Source organism: Sclerotinia sclerotiorum, genomic scaffold (genome assembly GCF_000146945.2).
Source record: "Sclerotinia sclerotiorum 1980 UF-70 scaffold_1 genomic scaffold, whole genome shotgun sequence".
Classification (NCBI taxonomy): domain Eukaryota; kingdom Fungi; phylum Ascomycota; class Leotiomycetes; order Helotiales; family Sclerotiniaceae; genus Sclerotinia; species Sclerotinia sclerotiorum.
The window spans coordinates 534657-549024 of NW_001820835.1; the positions used below are offsets into that span (position 1 = coordinate 534657).

General features: G+C 43.3%; 7 protein-coding genes across 7 annotated transcripts; 5 read left to right on the forward strand and 2 right to left on the reverse strand.

The window, feature by feature from the left end:
• Window positions 1-376: 376 nt before the first annotated feature.
• SS1G_00203 (predicted protein) lies at window positions 377-880 on the forward strand (the record flags this gene model as incomplete). The annotated part of the gene is made up of 2 exons (XM_001598067.1): window positions 377-631; window positions 722-880. The coding sequence occupies 2 exons, from the start codon at window positions 377-379 to the stop codon at window positions 878-880; spliced, it is 414 nt and encodes a 137-aa protein (XP_001598117.1).
• A 1427-nt stretch (window positions 881-2307) lies between these two features.
• On the forward strand, window positions 2308-7330 carry SS1G_00204 (hypothetical protein; the record flags this gene model as incomplete). Its single annotated transcript, XM_001598068.1, has 7 exons — window positions 2308-2442; window positions 2523-2655; window positions 2800-2899; window positions 2947-5849; window positions 5892-6805; window positions 6862-7150; window positions 7200-7330. 7 exons carry the CDS (start codon window positions 2308-2310, stop codon window positions 7328-7330), a joined length of 4605 nt encoding a protein of 1534 aa, XP_001598118.1.
• Window positions 7331-8133: 803 nt separating this feature from the next.
• Window positions 8134-8301, forward strand: SS1G_00205 (predicted protein; the record flags this gene model as incomplete). Its single annotated transcript, XM_001598069.1, has 1 exon — window positions 8134-8301. One exon carries the CDS (start codon window positions 8134-8136, stop codon window positions 8299-8301), a length of 168 nt encoding a protein of 55 aa, XP_001598119.1.
• A 483-nt stretch (window positions 8302-8784) lies between these two features.
• SS1G_00206 (predicted protein) lies at window positions 8785-9590 on the forward strand (the record flags this gene model as incomplete). Its single annotated transcript, XM_001598070.1, has 3 exons — window positions 8785-8870; window positions 8900-9129; window positions 9298-9590. 3 exons carry the CDS (start codon window positions 8785-8787, stop codon window positions 9588-9590), a joined length of 609 nt encoding a protein of 202 aa, XP_001598120.1.
• Window positions 9591-9700: 110 nt separating this feature from the next.
• SS1G_00207 (hypothetical protein) lies at window positions 9701-12132 on the reverse strand (the record flags this gene model as incomplete). The annotated part of the gene is made up of 10 exons (XM_001598071.1): window positions 9701-9730; window positions 9833-10510; window positions 10564-10601; window positions 10651-11164; window positions 11215-11265; window positions 11335-11398; window positions 11453-11477; window positions 11529-11570; window positions 11774-11799; window positions 11870-12132. The coding sequence occupies 10 exons, from the start codon at window positions 12130-12132 to the stop codon at window positions 9701-9703; spliced, it is 1731 nt and encodes a 576-aa protein (XP_001598121.1).
• A 376-nt stretch (window positions 12133-12508) lies between these two features.
• SS1G_00208 (hypothetical protein) lies at window positions 12509-12818 on the forward strand (the record flags this gene model as incomplete). The annotated part of the gene is made up of 2 exons (XM_001598072.1): window positions 12509-12682; window positions 12741-12818. The coding sequence occupies 2 exons, from the start codon at window positions 12509-12511 to the stop codon at window positions 12816-12818; spliced, it is 252 nt and encodes an 83-aa protein (XP_001598122.1).
• Window positions 12819-13454: 636 nt separating this feature from the next.
• Window positions 13455-14230, reverse strand: SS1G_00209 (hypothetical protein; the record flags this gene model as incomplete). Its single annotated transcript, XM_001598073.1, has 3 exons — window positions 13455-13665; window positions 13764-13909; window positions 14048-14230. The coding sequence occupies 3 exons, from the start codon at window positions 14228-14230 to the stop codon at window positions 13455-13457; spliced, it is 540 nt and encodes a 179-aa protein (XP_001598123.1).
• Between the last annotated feature and the right edge of the window lie 138 nt (window positions 14231-14368).

The window sequence follows — 14368 nt, forward strand, 5'->3', positions numbered from 1 at the left end:
AAGTGTCTATGTTACCCCTTCCTGTCTGTCTGTAGTACGGCAACGTTTGTTTTGCGGCCGAATCGACTTACTACCAAGTACTAATCCACCAAGACCAGCTTTACAACCGCAATCTTCCACTACCATTAGTCCTTGTGCCACTGAAACTCGATCCACATCACCTCATCGCAACCTGCATCCTACGGTGGCGACGTTGGTCTGTTTGTCTGTAACGACTATGTTCTCAACTAAATTCGAGGATTCAATGGTGCGCTTCTGTTGATGTTCGCGCCACCACGTGTAGCAAACCTGGTGTGAGTTTTCTGTGAGAGCGAGATTAGCCGCGCGTACTTGATGATTTCTGCTACTTCTTGACCATCTTTGAGCTGGAAAAAAGATGCTGACAAAACTTCGTTCACGGACGCTGCAAAATTCCTTACTTGTTGCAGAGCCGGGGCTTTTAAGAGCTTTGAGTAACCAGAACATCCCCGGGGAATTGGGCAAGCAACCAATAATGAACAATTCATCATCGCCGTTAAGTTGGGTAATTAGTAGTATCCAACTGACATCGAGTGACATCGTCCAGCCAAACAAGGATGATAATCGGGAGCTTTTTGTAGCTCTCAAAGGCTGCTTTGTCAATTTTAGCATTGTAAGCCAGTTCCAAACACGAGTCTTTGAATTTTGCAGTATATAGGATGGCGCTATCTAATATGCAAACTCTACAGATCTCAACGTCTAGGCTTTGAATAATTTCTCCATTTGCACTCCTGAGGATGAAAAAGCATCACTCGTCGTGGCACAATCAACTGACGATATAACCCCCCTCATTCGAATCATTCGTGAACATCCAGCGATAGCTCTTCAGCTAGTTAAGAAGGGATTGCTTACTGCCTCGTAGACTCGTATGGAAAACTCCCTGGGGTTGTATATATTAAAGGGTAGTTCGTTGTCCGTCTCATCAACACATTATATCTGTGTTGAAGGAAAATCGTAGTGCATGCGAAACAAACCCTACGGGAAGGAGGGGAGAGAGGCAGATTCGAATTTCCGAAATCGAAAAACATATCAAAGAATTACAATCTTGGCTTAGTTATTATTAAAGCTATTCACATTAATACTCATTAATATCTCGTATATTAAAATCTCGTTATATGATTTGAACATGAATTTAAACGAAAACACAGCAAATGCTTTTTGGCGAGGAATGGAGATTTGGCAGGGTTATTTTCCAAATTTCAAGCCTTCTGAGTAAAGAAGTGTATCGGTAGACTAAGCCCTACACTTTTTCCACGCGGAATAAATTGTATGTTGTAAGATCTTCCTTTCCTGAAGATGGAACATTCTAATAAATCACCTAGGTACCTAGTAGGTAATATAGTATTATCACTTGGTCTCATCATATGTCAATGAGTTCATAAAGAAACACCAGGTAGGTAATCAACTGAATTCCCCTTAAGAAGCTAGACCTTTTTCGAACTTCAACTACCGTGCCCCAACTTGGAGCCAAAAGTTAATTCGATAAGAGGAACCAAATCTAGACAAAAAGAAAAAATAAAGATAAATTAAAGAACACCAATCCTCTGCGCATATTTATACCTGGACAATTGCGACCTGCAGAAGATTTCTCTTTCTGGATCTGGCTTCAATGCTCACGGTGGAATGGATTTACACGTTACCATTTTCCATATAGCGAATTGTGAATCGAAGCGGTGAGATAGTCATAGGTTGAGGAGAAAGATGTAGGTAATTTTGCATTGTATGATGTGTCAAGTAGAAATTTTGTTGTTGGTTCTCCGAGTTGCATGAAACAGTAACAGATTTGTTATTTGTTTTTCACTTTGGAATAGATATAACATCTGTTGTTGTTGTCAACAACTCTTTCAACACGCACACATTCATTCCTAAAACTTTACATTTTTCGGTTGAAGCCCAAAATCCCTTTTGTCTGTCCCACATTCACCAAAATAGGGGTCACCGGGAATTTAGTTATTTTGTTACTAAAATATTTTAGCGTCGCCAAGACATATCCCTGTTGACGACTGAGCTCGCGACAAGCATTCTAAATCCCAAATACCGTGGCTCTCAAACCTCCTTACAATCTTTCAAATGCATCTTGTGCTTATTTAGTATTTTACAAAGGAAAATAAGACAGGTCATCTGTGGCGGCGTATCTTCAACACGCTTCCTGTCGTTTATTTGAACAGCACCATTAAATTAGGCTGCTTCATTTCATGCAGACGGATCCTGGAACAACCGTCTCCCCATTATTATAACAGTTGAAGCAGTTCGAGAGCAGGCAGGTTCTCAGCAATCAACGTCGCCATCATGGCGCACAACTATGATATCGGTACGAAGGCATGGCAGCCAGATGCTACTGAAGGATGGGTTGCTTCGGAATTGATCTCGAAAACATTGAATGGAGACAAGTATACACTGGTCTTTCAACTCGAAAATGGAGAGGTTTGTTGTCTTGTACTTTGGGAGGGAATTCATGTTCTCCTCCTTCTTGTGAATGATGCTGACCTTGTTTTCAACTGCAGACCAAATCGATAGAAACCACAGAAGAAGCGTTGACAGAAGCAAATAATGCCTCCTTACCCCCTTTGATGAATCCAACGATGCTCGAAGCGAGTGATGATTTAACGAATCTTTCCCATCTCAACGAGCCTGCTGGTAGGTCGCCGATTACAATATTTTTTCAAGCTCAAAATTGACCTTGCGGAACAGTCTTACAGGCTATCCGATTACGATACCTGCAGAAAGAGATATACACATACAGTGGTATTGTGCTGATAGCAACGAACCCTTTTGCGCGAGTTGATTCTTTATATGTTCCTGGCATGGTACAGGTATATGCAGGAAGGCAAAGAGCTACGCAGGCCCCTCATTTATTTGCAATTGCAGAGGAAGCTTTTGCGTAAGTAGCTACTGCTAAAGCCCTTGTGACTTGCTAACTGTTAATAGGGATATGTTGAGGAGTCAAAAGAATCAGACAATAGTGGTATCAGGAGAATCTGGAGCTGGAAAGACTGTTAGTGCCAAATATATTATGCGATATTTTGCTACCAGAGAATCACCGGATCAGCCAGGAACAAGGACGAAGCGGGGTACAGAACAAATGAGTGAAACAGAAGAACGAATTTTGGCTACGAACCCGATCATGGAAGCTTTTGGCAACGCCAAGACCACACGTAATGACAATTCTTCCCGGTTCGGGAAATATATCGAGATTATGTTTGATGATAAGACAAATATCATTGGAGCAAAAATTCGAACCTATCTGTTGGAGCGTTCGAGATTAGTGTTTCAACCCCTTAAGGAGCGAAATTACCATGTTTTCTACCAACTAGTAGCAGGAGCAACGGAAAGCGAGACAAAGGAACTCGATTTGAAGCCTGTCGAACAATTTGATTATCTCAACCAGGGAAGCTCGCCAACTATCGATGGCGTTGATGATAAAGCAGAATTCGAGGCACTGAAGGGATCTTTGGCTACAATAGGAGTCGATGCCAGTCAACAAGCGGACATCTTTAAACTGCTTGCGGCTTTGCTTCACCTGGGTGACGTAAAGATCACGGCCTCGAGAACGGATTCTGTCTTGGCTCCTAATGAGCCGGCATTATTGAAGGCAACAGCTTTGCTTGGTGTGGATCCTGTAGAGTTTGCAAAATGGACTGTGAAGAAGCAGTTGATCACGAGAGGTGAAAAGATCACATCAAACTTAACTCAACAACAAGCAATCGTTGTGCGAGATTCGGTTGCGAAATTCATCTACTCAAGTATGTTCGATTGGCTTGTGGATAGTATTAACCATGCTCTTGCCACCGATGAGGTGTTGGCTCGTGTGAAAACATTCATTGGCGTGTTGGATATTTATGGGTTCGAGCATTTTGCAAAGAATTCTTTCGAACAGTTCTGCATCAACTACGCGAATGAAAAACTTCAACAAGAGTTTAACGCTCACGTGTTCAAGCTCGAACAAGAGGAGTATCTTAGGGAGGAGATCGACTGGACCTTTATCGACTTTTCTGACAATCAACCTTGTATTGACTTGATTGAGGGAAAGCTTGGTGTGTTGTCACTTCTTGACGAAGAATCTAGACTCCCAATGGGCTCAGACGAGCAGTTTGTGACGAAGCTGCATCACAATTTTGCGGCTGACAAGAACAAATTCTACAAGAAGCCTCGTTTTGGAAAATCGTCATTCACTGTTTGTCATTATGCTATTGATGTGACTTACGAGTCAGATGGCTTTATTGACAAGAATCGTGACACTGTTCCCGATGAACATATGGCAGTTTTGAGAGCCTCCTCGAACAAATTCTTGGGCATAGTTCTGGATGCTGCATCCGCTGTGCGGGAGAAGGATACGGCCTCGGCAACAACCTCAGCTGCAACAAAACCCACGCCTGGTAGAAGGATCGGTGTTGCTGTCAACCGCAAGCCTACTTTGGGTGGTATCTTCAAGTCGTCTTTGATCGAGCTCATGAGCACTATTAACGGCACTGATGTTCACTACATTCGTTGTATTAAGCCCAACGAGGCTAAGGAGTCGTGGGTCTTTGAGGGCCCTATGGTTCTGAGTCAATTACGAGCTTGTGGTGTGCTTGAGACGGTCCGCATCAGTACTGCCGGATACCCCACACGTTGGACATATGAAGAGTTTGCTTTACGGTACTATATGTTAACGCCCTCATCAGCGTGGACATCGGAAATCCGTGAGATGGCTAATATAATTCTCACGAAAGCACTTGGTGCCAGCAGTGGAGGTGGGTTGGACAAGTATCAGCTTGGTTTGACGAAGATTTTCTTCCGTGCAGGCATGTTGGCATTTTTGGAGAACTTGCGAACAAACCGACTCAACGATTGTGCAATTATGATTCAGAAGAATCTCAAAGCTCAGTACTATCGACGCAAGTATCTTGACGCCAGAAGTGCGATTCTTACGTTCCAATCGGCGGTTCGAGGCCATCTTGCTCGTCGGTATGCTCAAGAGAATCGTAAGGTCAAGGCTGCCACAACCATTCAAAGAGTCTGGCGTGGTCAGAAAGAGCGCAGGAAGTTCTTGGCCATTCGCAACAATGTTATACTCGCTCAAGCTGCCATCAAGGGATTCTTGCGCAGAAAAGAAATTATGGAGACTAGGGTTGGCAATGCTGCCATGATCATTCAAAGGTCATGGCGATCAAGGCAGTCGCTTAAGAAATGGAGAGATTACAGGAGAAAGATTGTTATTGTCCAGAGTCTGTGGAGGGGTAAAACAGCACGTCGTGGGTACAAGAAGATTCGTGAGGAGGCAAGAGATCTCAAACAAATTTCTTACAAACTGGAAAACAAGGTCGTCGAACTTACTCAATCAGTTGGTACGATGAAGAGGGAGAACAAGACTTTATTGACCCAAGTGGAGAACTACGAAAACCAGATCAAGTCGTGGAAGAACAGACACAATGCTTTGGAAGCTCGGGTAAAGGAATTGCAAACTGAGGCTAACCAAGCTGGAATCACTGCCGCACGTCTCGCTGTCATGGAGGAAGAAATGACGAAACTTCAGACGAATTTTGACGAGTCAGCTGTCAATATCAAGCGTCTGCAAGAAGAAGAGAAAGAGCTGAGAGAGTCTCTTAGAGTATCAAACCTAGAGCTCGAGAAGGCGAAGGAGGAGGGCACTCTGCACGAATCGGAAAAAATCACTCTTAGACAACAGCTTGTTGACTTGCAAGATCAACTTGACCTGGCGAAGCGTGCAGGTCCCATCCTGCCGCCCAATGGAGAGATTATGAATGGTGCTGTCGCAGCGCAACAAAACGGACTTATTAATTTGGTTGCTTCGAAGAAACCGAAACGCAGAAGCGCAGGAGCTGAGCCGCGTGAGTTAGATCGCTTCAGTGCAGCTTACAACCCAAGGCCAGTATCCATGGCTGTAACAAGCCACAACCTCCATCAGCAAACACTTTCCGGCTCCACATTCCAACCCAGTGTTGACACCATCGAGTTCGAGCTCGAGAATCTTTTGGCTGATGAGGAGGGCTTGAACGAAGAAGTCACAATTGGTCTGATCAAGAACCTTAAGATTCCAGCCGCTACGTCCACTCCACCACCAACAGACAAGGAAGTCCTTTTCCCATCTTACTTGATCAATCTTGTCACATCAGAGATGTGGAACAATGGATTCGTCAAGGAATCAGAAAGATTCCTTGCAAACGTCATGCAATCTATTCAGCATGAGGTGATGCAACATGACGGTGATGAGGCTGTCAACCCAGGTGCCTTTTGGTTGTCTAATGTTCATGAGATGCTTTCTTTCGTCTTCTTGGCCGAAGATTGGTATGAAGCCCAGAAGTCGGATAATTTCGAGTATGATCGTCTCCTTGACATCGTCAAGCATGATCTAGAGAGCTTAGAATTCAATATCTATCATACTTGGATGAAGGTTTTGAAGAAGAAATTGCAGAAGATGATTATCCCAGCTATCATCGAATCCCAGTCACTGCCTGGCTTCGTCACCAATGAAAGCAACAGATTTTTGGGCAAATTGCTCCAGACTAATTCAGCTCCCGCCTTTAGCATGGACAATTTGCTTAGCTTGCTCAACAACGTTTTCAAAGCCATGAAAGCCTACTACTTAGAAGATTCAATCATTACACAGACCGTCACGGAATTACTCAGATTGGTCGGTGTCACCGCATTCAATGATCTTCTGATGAGAAGGAATTTCTTGTCGTGGAAGCGAGGACTGCAAATCAATTACAACATTACAAGGATAGAGGAATGGTGTAAGAGTCATGACATGCCAGAGGGAACTCTTCAGCTAGAGCACTTGATGGTAAGAAGCATTGTGTATTTGTATTTCAGTAAGACCAGATGCTAATATGATTACAGCAAGCAACGAAACTCCTCCAATTGAAGAAGGCCACTCTTAACGACATCGAAATTATTCAGGATATTTGCTGGATGCTTTCACCAAATCAGATCCAAAAGCTGCTTAATCAGTATCTTGTCGCCGATTATGAACAGCCCATTAACGGAGAGATCATGAAAGCTGTCGCTTCTCGCGTAACAGAAAAGAGTGATGTCTTGCTTTTGGCTGCAGTTGATATGGATGACAGTGGACCATATGAAATTGCGGAACCTCGTGTCATCACAGCATTGGAGACTTATACACCTTCATGTAATTATCTCTCATCATTTGTAACAAATCATAGCTAACACAAATCTAGGGCTCCAAACACCAAGACTAAAACGTCTAGCAGAGATCGTTTCCCAGCAAGCCATGCAGCAGCAGGAAAAAATGGAATACGCTCAGGATGATATCGCCGAGCAATCAGACAACGAGATGAATGGTGCTTGATTGCGGGAACACCTGCGGTCCTTTTATCTAATGCAAAACCTCTTACCTTCTTCTGTACCATTTTCACATCCACCACTTAAGATCTTTTCTGCCATGGCTTGGAGAGCCTTTTGTATATGGCATTTGGGATTCTTCCAGATTTGCACAACCTTTGGGGTAGCATGATATCTTGATTGTTAGCGTATATTTTCGTATCTTTGGAGGCGAGAAGGGGGAGCAAAAGAAGACTTTCCCTCTTTTGTAGATTTGATAGCACGAGACCTTTTTTAGTGCAACCGTGTACAATCTTCCTGTTAGGCGTTTGAAGTTACTTTAATACTCTTGTTCTTCTTTTTCTTTTTTTCTTTTTTTTGCCTTTCTTCGGAAATTTTCTTCAATTCTTTTTCTTCGTCTTTTAGGGATATGATATGGGCATAAGACCAGGCAACTGAAATGATCGATATTAGATGAGATATGAAAAGATAAGATGAAGATTAGTAGATCAAGCTCTTCGCAAACAAGAATGGGTGGAATGTTATGTTATGTTATGTTCATGTGGTGTTTTGGGGCAAATTTTTGATAGGAGACTTTTCTGAATGTGAAAGATTTTCCAATTTATAATTCTGAAGATATATAATGATCCTCTCATCAGCATCATTATTACTCAGTGTGCATTGCCCATAATAAGCTCGACGCATTTCATCGCACCTACACATCACAACAATACAGTCAATACGATGAGTCCATTCTTCTACGCGAAACTCAATCTACCCACGTTATTTCATCTTGCTAAGCAAATTGGGAATGTCTTGTGTTCCTGCGATATGTCCCAGCAGCCATTGTGTGGCTCTTTGAACTGGGCAATCGTTCTGACATTCGTGGATAGTGTAGAGTGGATCTTTCGCTGCCCTCAGATGAATAACGGTATATCTATTCACACCGCGTTGGAATTGCTCGAGAGTGAGGTTGCGACCATGAAGTACATCAAGTGACCAGTTCAATTCCCGTCCCAGAAATATTCGATCACGGGTATTTATCCCGTGCAGCATTACTATATATTTCCACGCCGATCAATCAAAGCTCCACATCCTCGAACCCAATCGGCATCCCATTTATTCTTATGAGCAAGGCCCCTGGTATTGCACTGAGTAAATTTGCATGGGATGCCGAACCAGTAAAAATCTCGCGTCGCAAACTGCTCCCCTCTCTACGGAGAACGCACAAAGAGAAAATTATGAAGCAGCTAGGGCTGTTGCGCGCTCAATTATCAAAACTGAGATTTGACAAGATAGGATCATTATACATTTAAGGCGATGGCCATCACATCAAGAAATGCCTTTTGCCAGCTTTGATATGGTACATACGCGATCGCTTGGATGAGGTTTCACGGGGCCCTTTTCTATCCACAAGGGAGTTTTATGAGTCTATGCTTGTAGCCTTCCTTCTTCATGTGAAGGAGCTATCACTAGAGCCACATGTGTTTTTTGCACCTATCCCGGAAGCAAGCGAATTCGAAACACCTTCACGATATGCATCGGCAGTGTCTCGCTAGAGCGATTATGTTATGGTGGGTGGGAAAATTGATCACAGTTCTAATAGATTGGATTATTGTATTGCGGAGCATTACCTACGGGATATGCTACCTTCAATCGATGTCCCTGCATCGACGATCCCGAGCGAGTTTGTAAATGAATATCCTCTTCACCACCCCGATCTTAGTTCAGGCAATATTTTCGTCGATGAAGGTTTCAATATCAGCTGCATCATAGATGGGGCATTTTGCTCTACTGTTCCAATGCCCATACTATTAACAACCCCAAGTCTGTCCGGGCCGAGACATGATATCGATAGCTCATTAACCCCTTGTTTTCGAAGTGGCTTCAAACACAACACCTTCGACGAACAAATTTGGATCTCTGCTCAGCGATCCTGGTGGTTTTTGCGCCTGGTGTCCCTACATGGTCTTTGAGACTACAATTACTTCACAGAACTAGAACTGTACGCATTTATCTACAAATCAAAAGACATTATCGATATACCCAGACTATTTAGAAGCGCACGAGATGAAGATAAGTTTCGAGATTTGGCTGCAGAACTTAAGATGGAAGATCGTTCGGTTGGTGAACTCGCAAAATATGAAAATGACTATTTTCGCGTCATGAAATCGAGTGGGAAGGAAGCTACCGCGAGGAAGCTTACTCTAGTGTCCGAACTTAATCAAGGCTTCGTGGCGGATAAAAGATTATGGCGTTGGCTTGATAAAGCCTTGAATGATAATTGATGATGGTTACTCTTCCTCGAGTAGAAGGGAAGCTTCAGCGAAGAAGCTTACTTAGTCTGAGGCACGGATGGAGAATTCAAAGGTTTGCTCGCCTAATTCAAATATCTGTTTCAAAGTCTGAAAGCTTCGCATGCAGTCGTCTACTCTACAATGGAGTTGAACTAATTAGTGATAACTACCGCAATAACTACCCGCATCCACCCTCTAACATCCCGTTATAAAATTCGCCTCTTAATCCTCACCCTCGTTTCCTTATCCGGTAAACAAACCGCACTAGTTTTTATCATTCCAGGAATCCTCCATTTCCCCTTCTTCTCTCCTTTCTGAACAACAGGCTCCAGATCCCAATACATGAGGATGCCGGCTACGAAAGCAAGACATTCTCTCTCGGCGAATACGCGGCCTTTACACATACTAGATCCGCCACCATAGGGACGAATAGTTTGCGAGTCGACGGAGGATTGGCCGGTTTCGTCGGTGCTGAGGAAACGTTCGGGGTTAAATGTGGTGGGGGAGGTAAAGTGGGAGGGGTCGCGCATGTGGAGCTCATGCGGGAGGGTTACGTATTCGTTTTTGCGGAGGATGTAAGTGGTTGCGGAGGTTTTATCGTTGTCCTTATTAGATGCAGCATCGGTTAGGGTGATGTCATTTTCGAGTTTTCGGACAGATGCGGGTTGGGAAGATAGACGTAAGGCTTCCAGATAGGTGGATTTGAAGAGGGGGCATTTCTTGGAAAGGTCTTCGTGGGAAAGGTGGATACGTGGTGCTTCTGCGAATGAGCCGATTTTTTCACCGGGGACGACAGTTGCGTAGGGGGAGATCTCGGCGCGGATCTTGTCGGCGAGATTGGGGGTGGAGAGAATGTAGAGGAGGTGCCAGTAGACGAGTAGAGTAGAGTTAACTACAAGGGCCCAGACAATCTGGGACCGGCATTAGACGTTTGATGTTAGAAGTGGAAGGGACGTTGACTTACGGATACGTCTCCACGCTCATTTGGTTTTAGACCATGTTCTACCACAATATTAACTTATATAAAGGATATTTCTCTTCACAATCTTACTTCTGAACAGTTCGTGTCTCCTCATGATAAAGTCGCTGACATCATCCAAATCACCCCAAGAAGAGTCAACGTGCTTTCCATCGACTGAAGCATCGAGAGCTTCATGAAATCTTCTCACACTTCCTTGAACTTGGGAACGAGAAAAATGAGCTCTTGCGACAGCAGGCCAAGGAGTGAACCATGGAAGCCCTATGATGAAATACATCATACCACGATCCATTTCATAGATATCGTGCAGAATATGAGGATTGTTCTCTAAAAATGCACGACCGAAAATACTGGACACGGAAGCATGTCCAAGTATATCTCGTACCAGGGCCATGAGATCAACTTCCATTTCATCCTTAGAGATGTACTCAGCATTAGCCCATTTTTCCCATGGATGTTGATCTATTTCGCTATCTAGAAATGAAACCATCTGTGGAATGAGTCCTTCAAGATTGCGTATAGTTCCATTCAGCATGGTACTAAGATATGGTTCCTTCATAAGGTAACTGAAAGCAGATGTGTATTCCTGGAGATAAGATTTAGCTTAGTGAAGTGGAAGGAAGGGAGCTTTCTTACTTCCCAGTTGTCTAAATATTTCTTCTTTGCATTTTTGGGTATCCCGAAGAACTACAACAATTCTTAGCAGCGCAAAATATGACAACTCACGGCATTAGTTCAGGGCACTGGATTACCTACTTTCGATGCTAGAGTCATTGCAACATGTTTGAATGTCACTTCTGATTCTTTTTTCTGCAATACTCTAAAACAGTATTAGTGATCATTGATACAAGAAAGCTCCCTCGCTAATACTGACCCCTTAACCAGGTTTGGATTCGAAACTGTACTCATTAGTTCCTGCACGGCTACTCAGGAGACAGCAAGCAACTTACTGATATTATGCGTAGAGCCTCCAAGATTAAGTGCAAATATACCTGGCTCAATGCGTCAGTAGTGTTGGAACATCACGAGCCTTGATTTCTAGATCCCAGTAGTTCCAAATGGCTACAAATATTCAACTCTCTCAGATATAACCAATATTTCTAGCTGAACTCACCATGGGCACTTTGATCCCTACACACCAGTCAGCAAGCATGTTATTCAACCAACGTCCTATACCTTATCTACCTTAAATCACTTGCCAATTTCTCTCCATTCATCAAACTATCATCTAATCAGTTTCCACGCTCCAAATTTCCATTGTTTTCAAAAATCACACGTGAAACAAACATACAATGCAAGAACATGTCCCACACCCGGCACCCAATAAGCCGGCATCCAAACTGTCTTTCCATCCTTTCCCTCTACCTTTTCCGACGGCCTCTCGCTCAATAATCTCGTAGCTATGATCACGAGAACTGGCGCTAAAGCAATACTGAGAATGATAGGTAAAGGCACTGCACGAATAGAGGCGAGGACACTTGTGAACCAGGTTTCGGATTTCAATGTGTCGATTCCATCAGTAGAATTTATGAGAGGTTGATAGAAATCATCCATGATGGAGGATAAACTATGTTGAAGAAAGTGTCTATTTAGATATTAATAGAATCATTAGCCTGGGGGTTTTTGGGTGTGGTTGTTAGAATTGAGTTTATATTAATTATGTTGGACTTAAGGTTAATTATTCTGATGTGGTGCTGGGGTGGCACGATCCATGCTCGCCAATAAAAGAATGAAGCTGCTTTTTGACCGGATGAGTCGAAGTTCCGTAAAGATTGCAATAACACAATTCAAATACACATTTTCGAAGATATAAAAGTTTATAGAATCTAGACATTTTATTTCTAATTCCTCTTTCTTAATTACTGGATCCCCACTCCATCAATATTTCCCTCTTTCCACATAACAAAACAAAAATCTTCACATCTCCACCATGGCCCCTCCCAAAACTCTCAATTTCATCACCGGCAACAAAAACAAACTCATCGAGGTGAAAGCCATCTTGGGTGATACGATTGATCTCCAAAGTCAATCTCTAGATCTCGTTGAGATCCAAGGAACCATTGAAGAGATCTCCAGCGATAAATGTCGAAGAGCGGCTGAAATTGTATTTCTTCATCTTCCCATACATCGCAAGTATTAAGTTGTCCTGACATCATCCGCAGATCAAGGGTCCGGTTCTGGTTGAGGATACATGTTTATGTTTCAATGCGTTGAAAGAACTGCCCGGTCCATATATGTAAGGGTTTCATCCAATTTTAGTGGAAGTGGAGATCACTCATGTCATGCAGCAAATGGTTCATGCAGGCAGCAGGTCACGATGGACTGAATAATATGCTCGCTGGCTTTTCAGATAAGTCTGCGCAGGCAGTTTGTACATTTGCCTATTCTGAAGGTCCAGGTCACGAACCTATTATCTTTCAAGGACGAACAGATGTATGTGCTTGCCCGTTTTCCTGCTTGCCAAAGGATGGCTCTAACATTTCTTAGGGCAAGATTGTACCCCCCAGAGGTCCAAGTGCATTTGGTATGTTGTACTGTACCGCACTAAGTAGACTCCTTTACTGATATCTCGACGTATAGGCTGGGATCCCATATTCGAGTATGAAGGCCAAACGTAAGAATTCCGCCAATCCTCATTTTTTGCCCCATTCCACCATATACAAAAGTTTTAACCCTCCCCTTTTAGATACGCCGAAATGGAAAAAGCTGAGAAAAACAAAATTTCTCACCGTTTCCGAGCACTCGAGAAGTTGAAGATTTGGCTGCGAGAAGAAGCATAGGGTCCAAGAAACAAAGGACAAGAACAAAGAAAGGAGTGAGCAGACAGTACTCGTCAAGTTGTACATCTAAGCCACAATGTTCTTCCAAACTGCAAATCATTCCTCATCCTCATCGTCATCAGCGTGATCCTTCTTCCATTGCTTTATCCACGCCTCAATCCTCTCCACATTACTCTCTACCTCATCACTTGTGTCACTCCGCAGCTCGACCACAATTTCCTCATCATAGCTCTCTCTCGCTTCCTCGAGTAGAACTTCCATAATTTCCGCGTCTAAATTCTCTTGTAGCTTCGCTTCCGGGTAGTTCCTATAATTCAAACAGAGTTAGCTTGTCTACTTACACTCTTCAATTCCTCGCTGCATGCCTAGAAATACTCCTCCAGCACAATTCAGAAACAAACATACCTCGTCTTCAACCTATCATACAACAGCGTCGAATCCACCCTCAACACAACCACCAAATCAATCCAGCTTTTAGGAAACAATTCGCAAGCGTGCCAATCGATAATATATCCACCTTGTTTAACCTCATCTTCTATTTCATCCAGTAACTATCCATTCCAAATCCATTAGCCAAAACTCGAATGATCCGATCCAAATTCTCCCAATGAATCCTCAAATCATCCCGTATAGCCCGCTCACTTCAAAACACCCCCTTTATCTCCTCCACAAAAGAAAACCTAACTCACCTTATCCTCATCCACAATCCAAGACTTCAACTCATCATCCCATCCCTCATGACACCCCTTCTCTTTAACCACATCATTAACACTCAAATGCTTCAACCCCGTATCTTCCGCCAACTGTTCGCAATGTGTAGTCTTCCCCACACCAGGCGTGCCAGTTATAATAATATTGGGCTGGGTGCGCATAATGGAAAGCTTGCGAACTTGGGATGGGATGTCGAGAGCTTCGCGAAACAAGGCTTACTTGATTTTCCCAAGTATGTATTCAATAAAGGAGTGTTGTAGATTATCGCAAGCTGGGGTTCGAATTCGGAATCCGAAGGC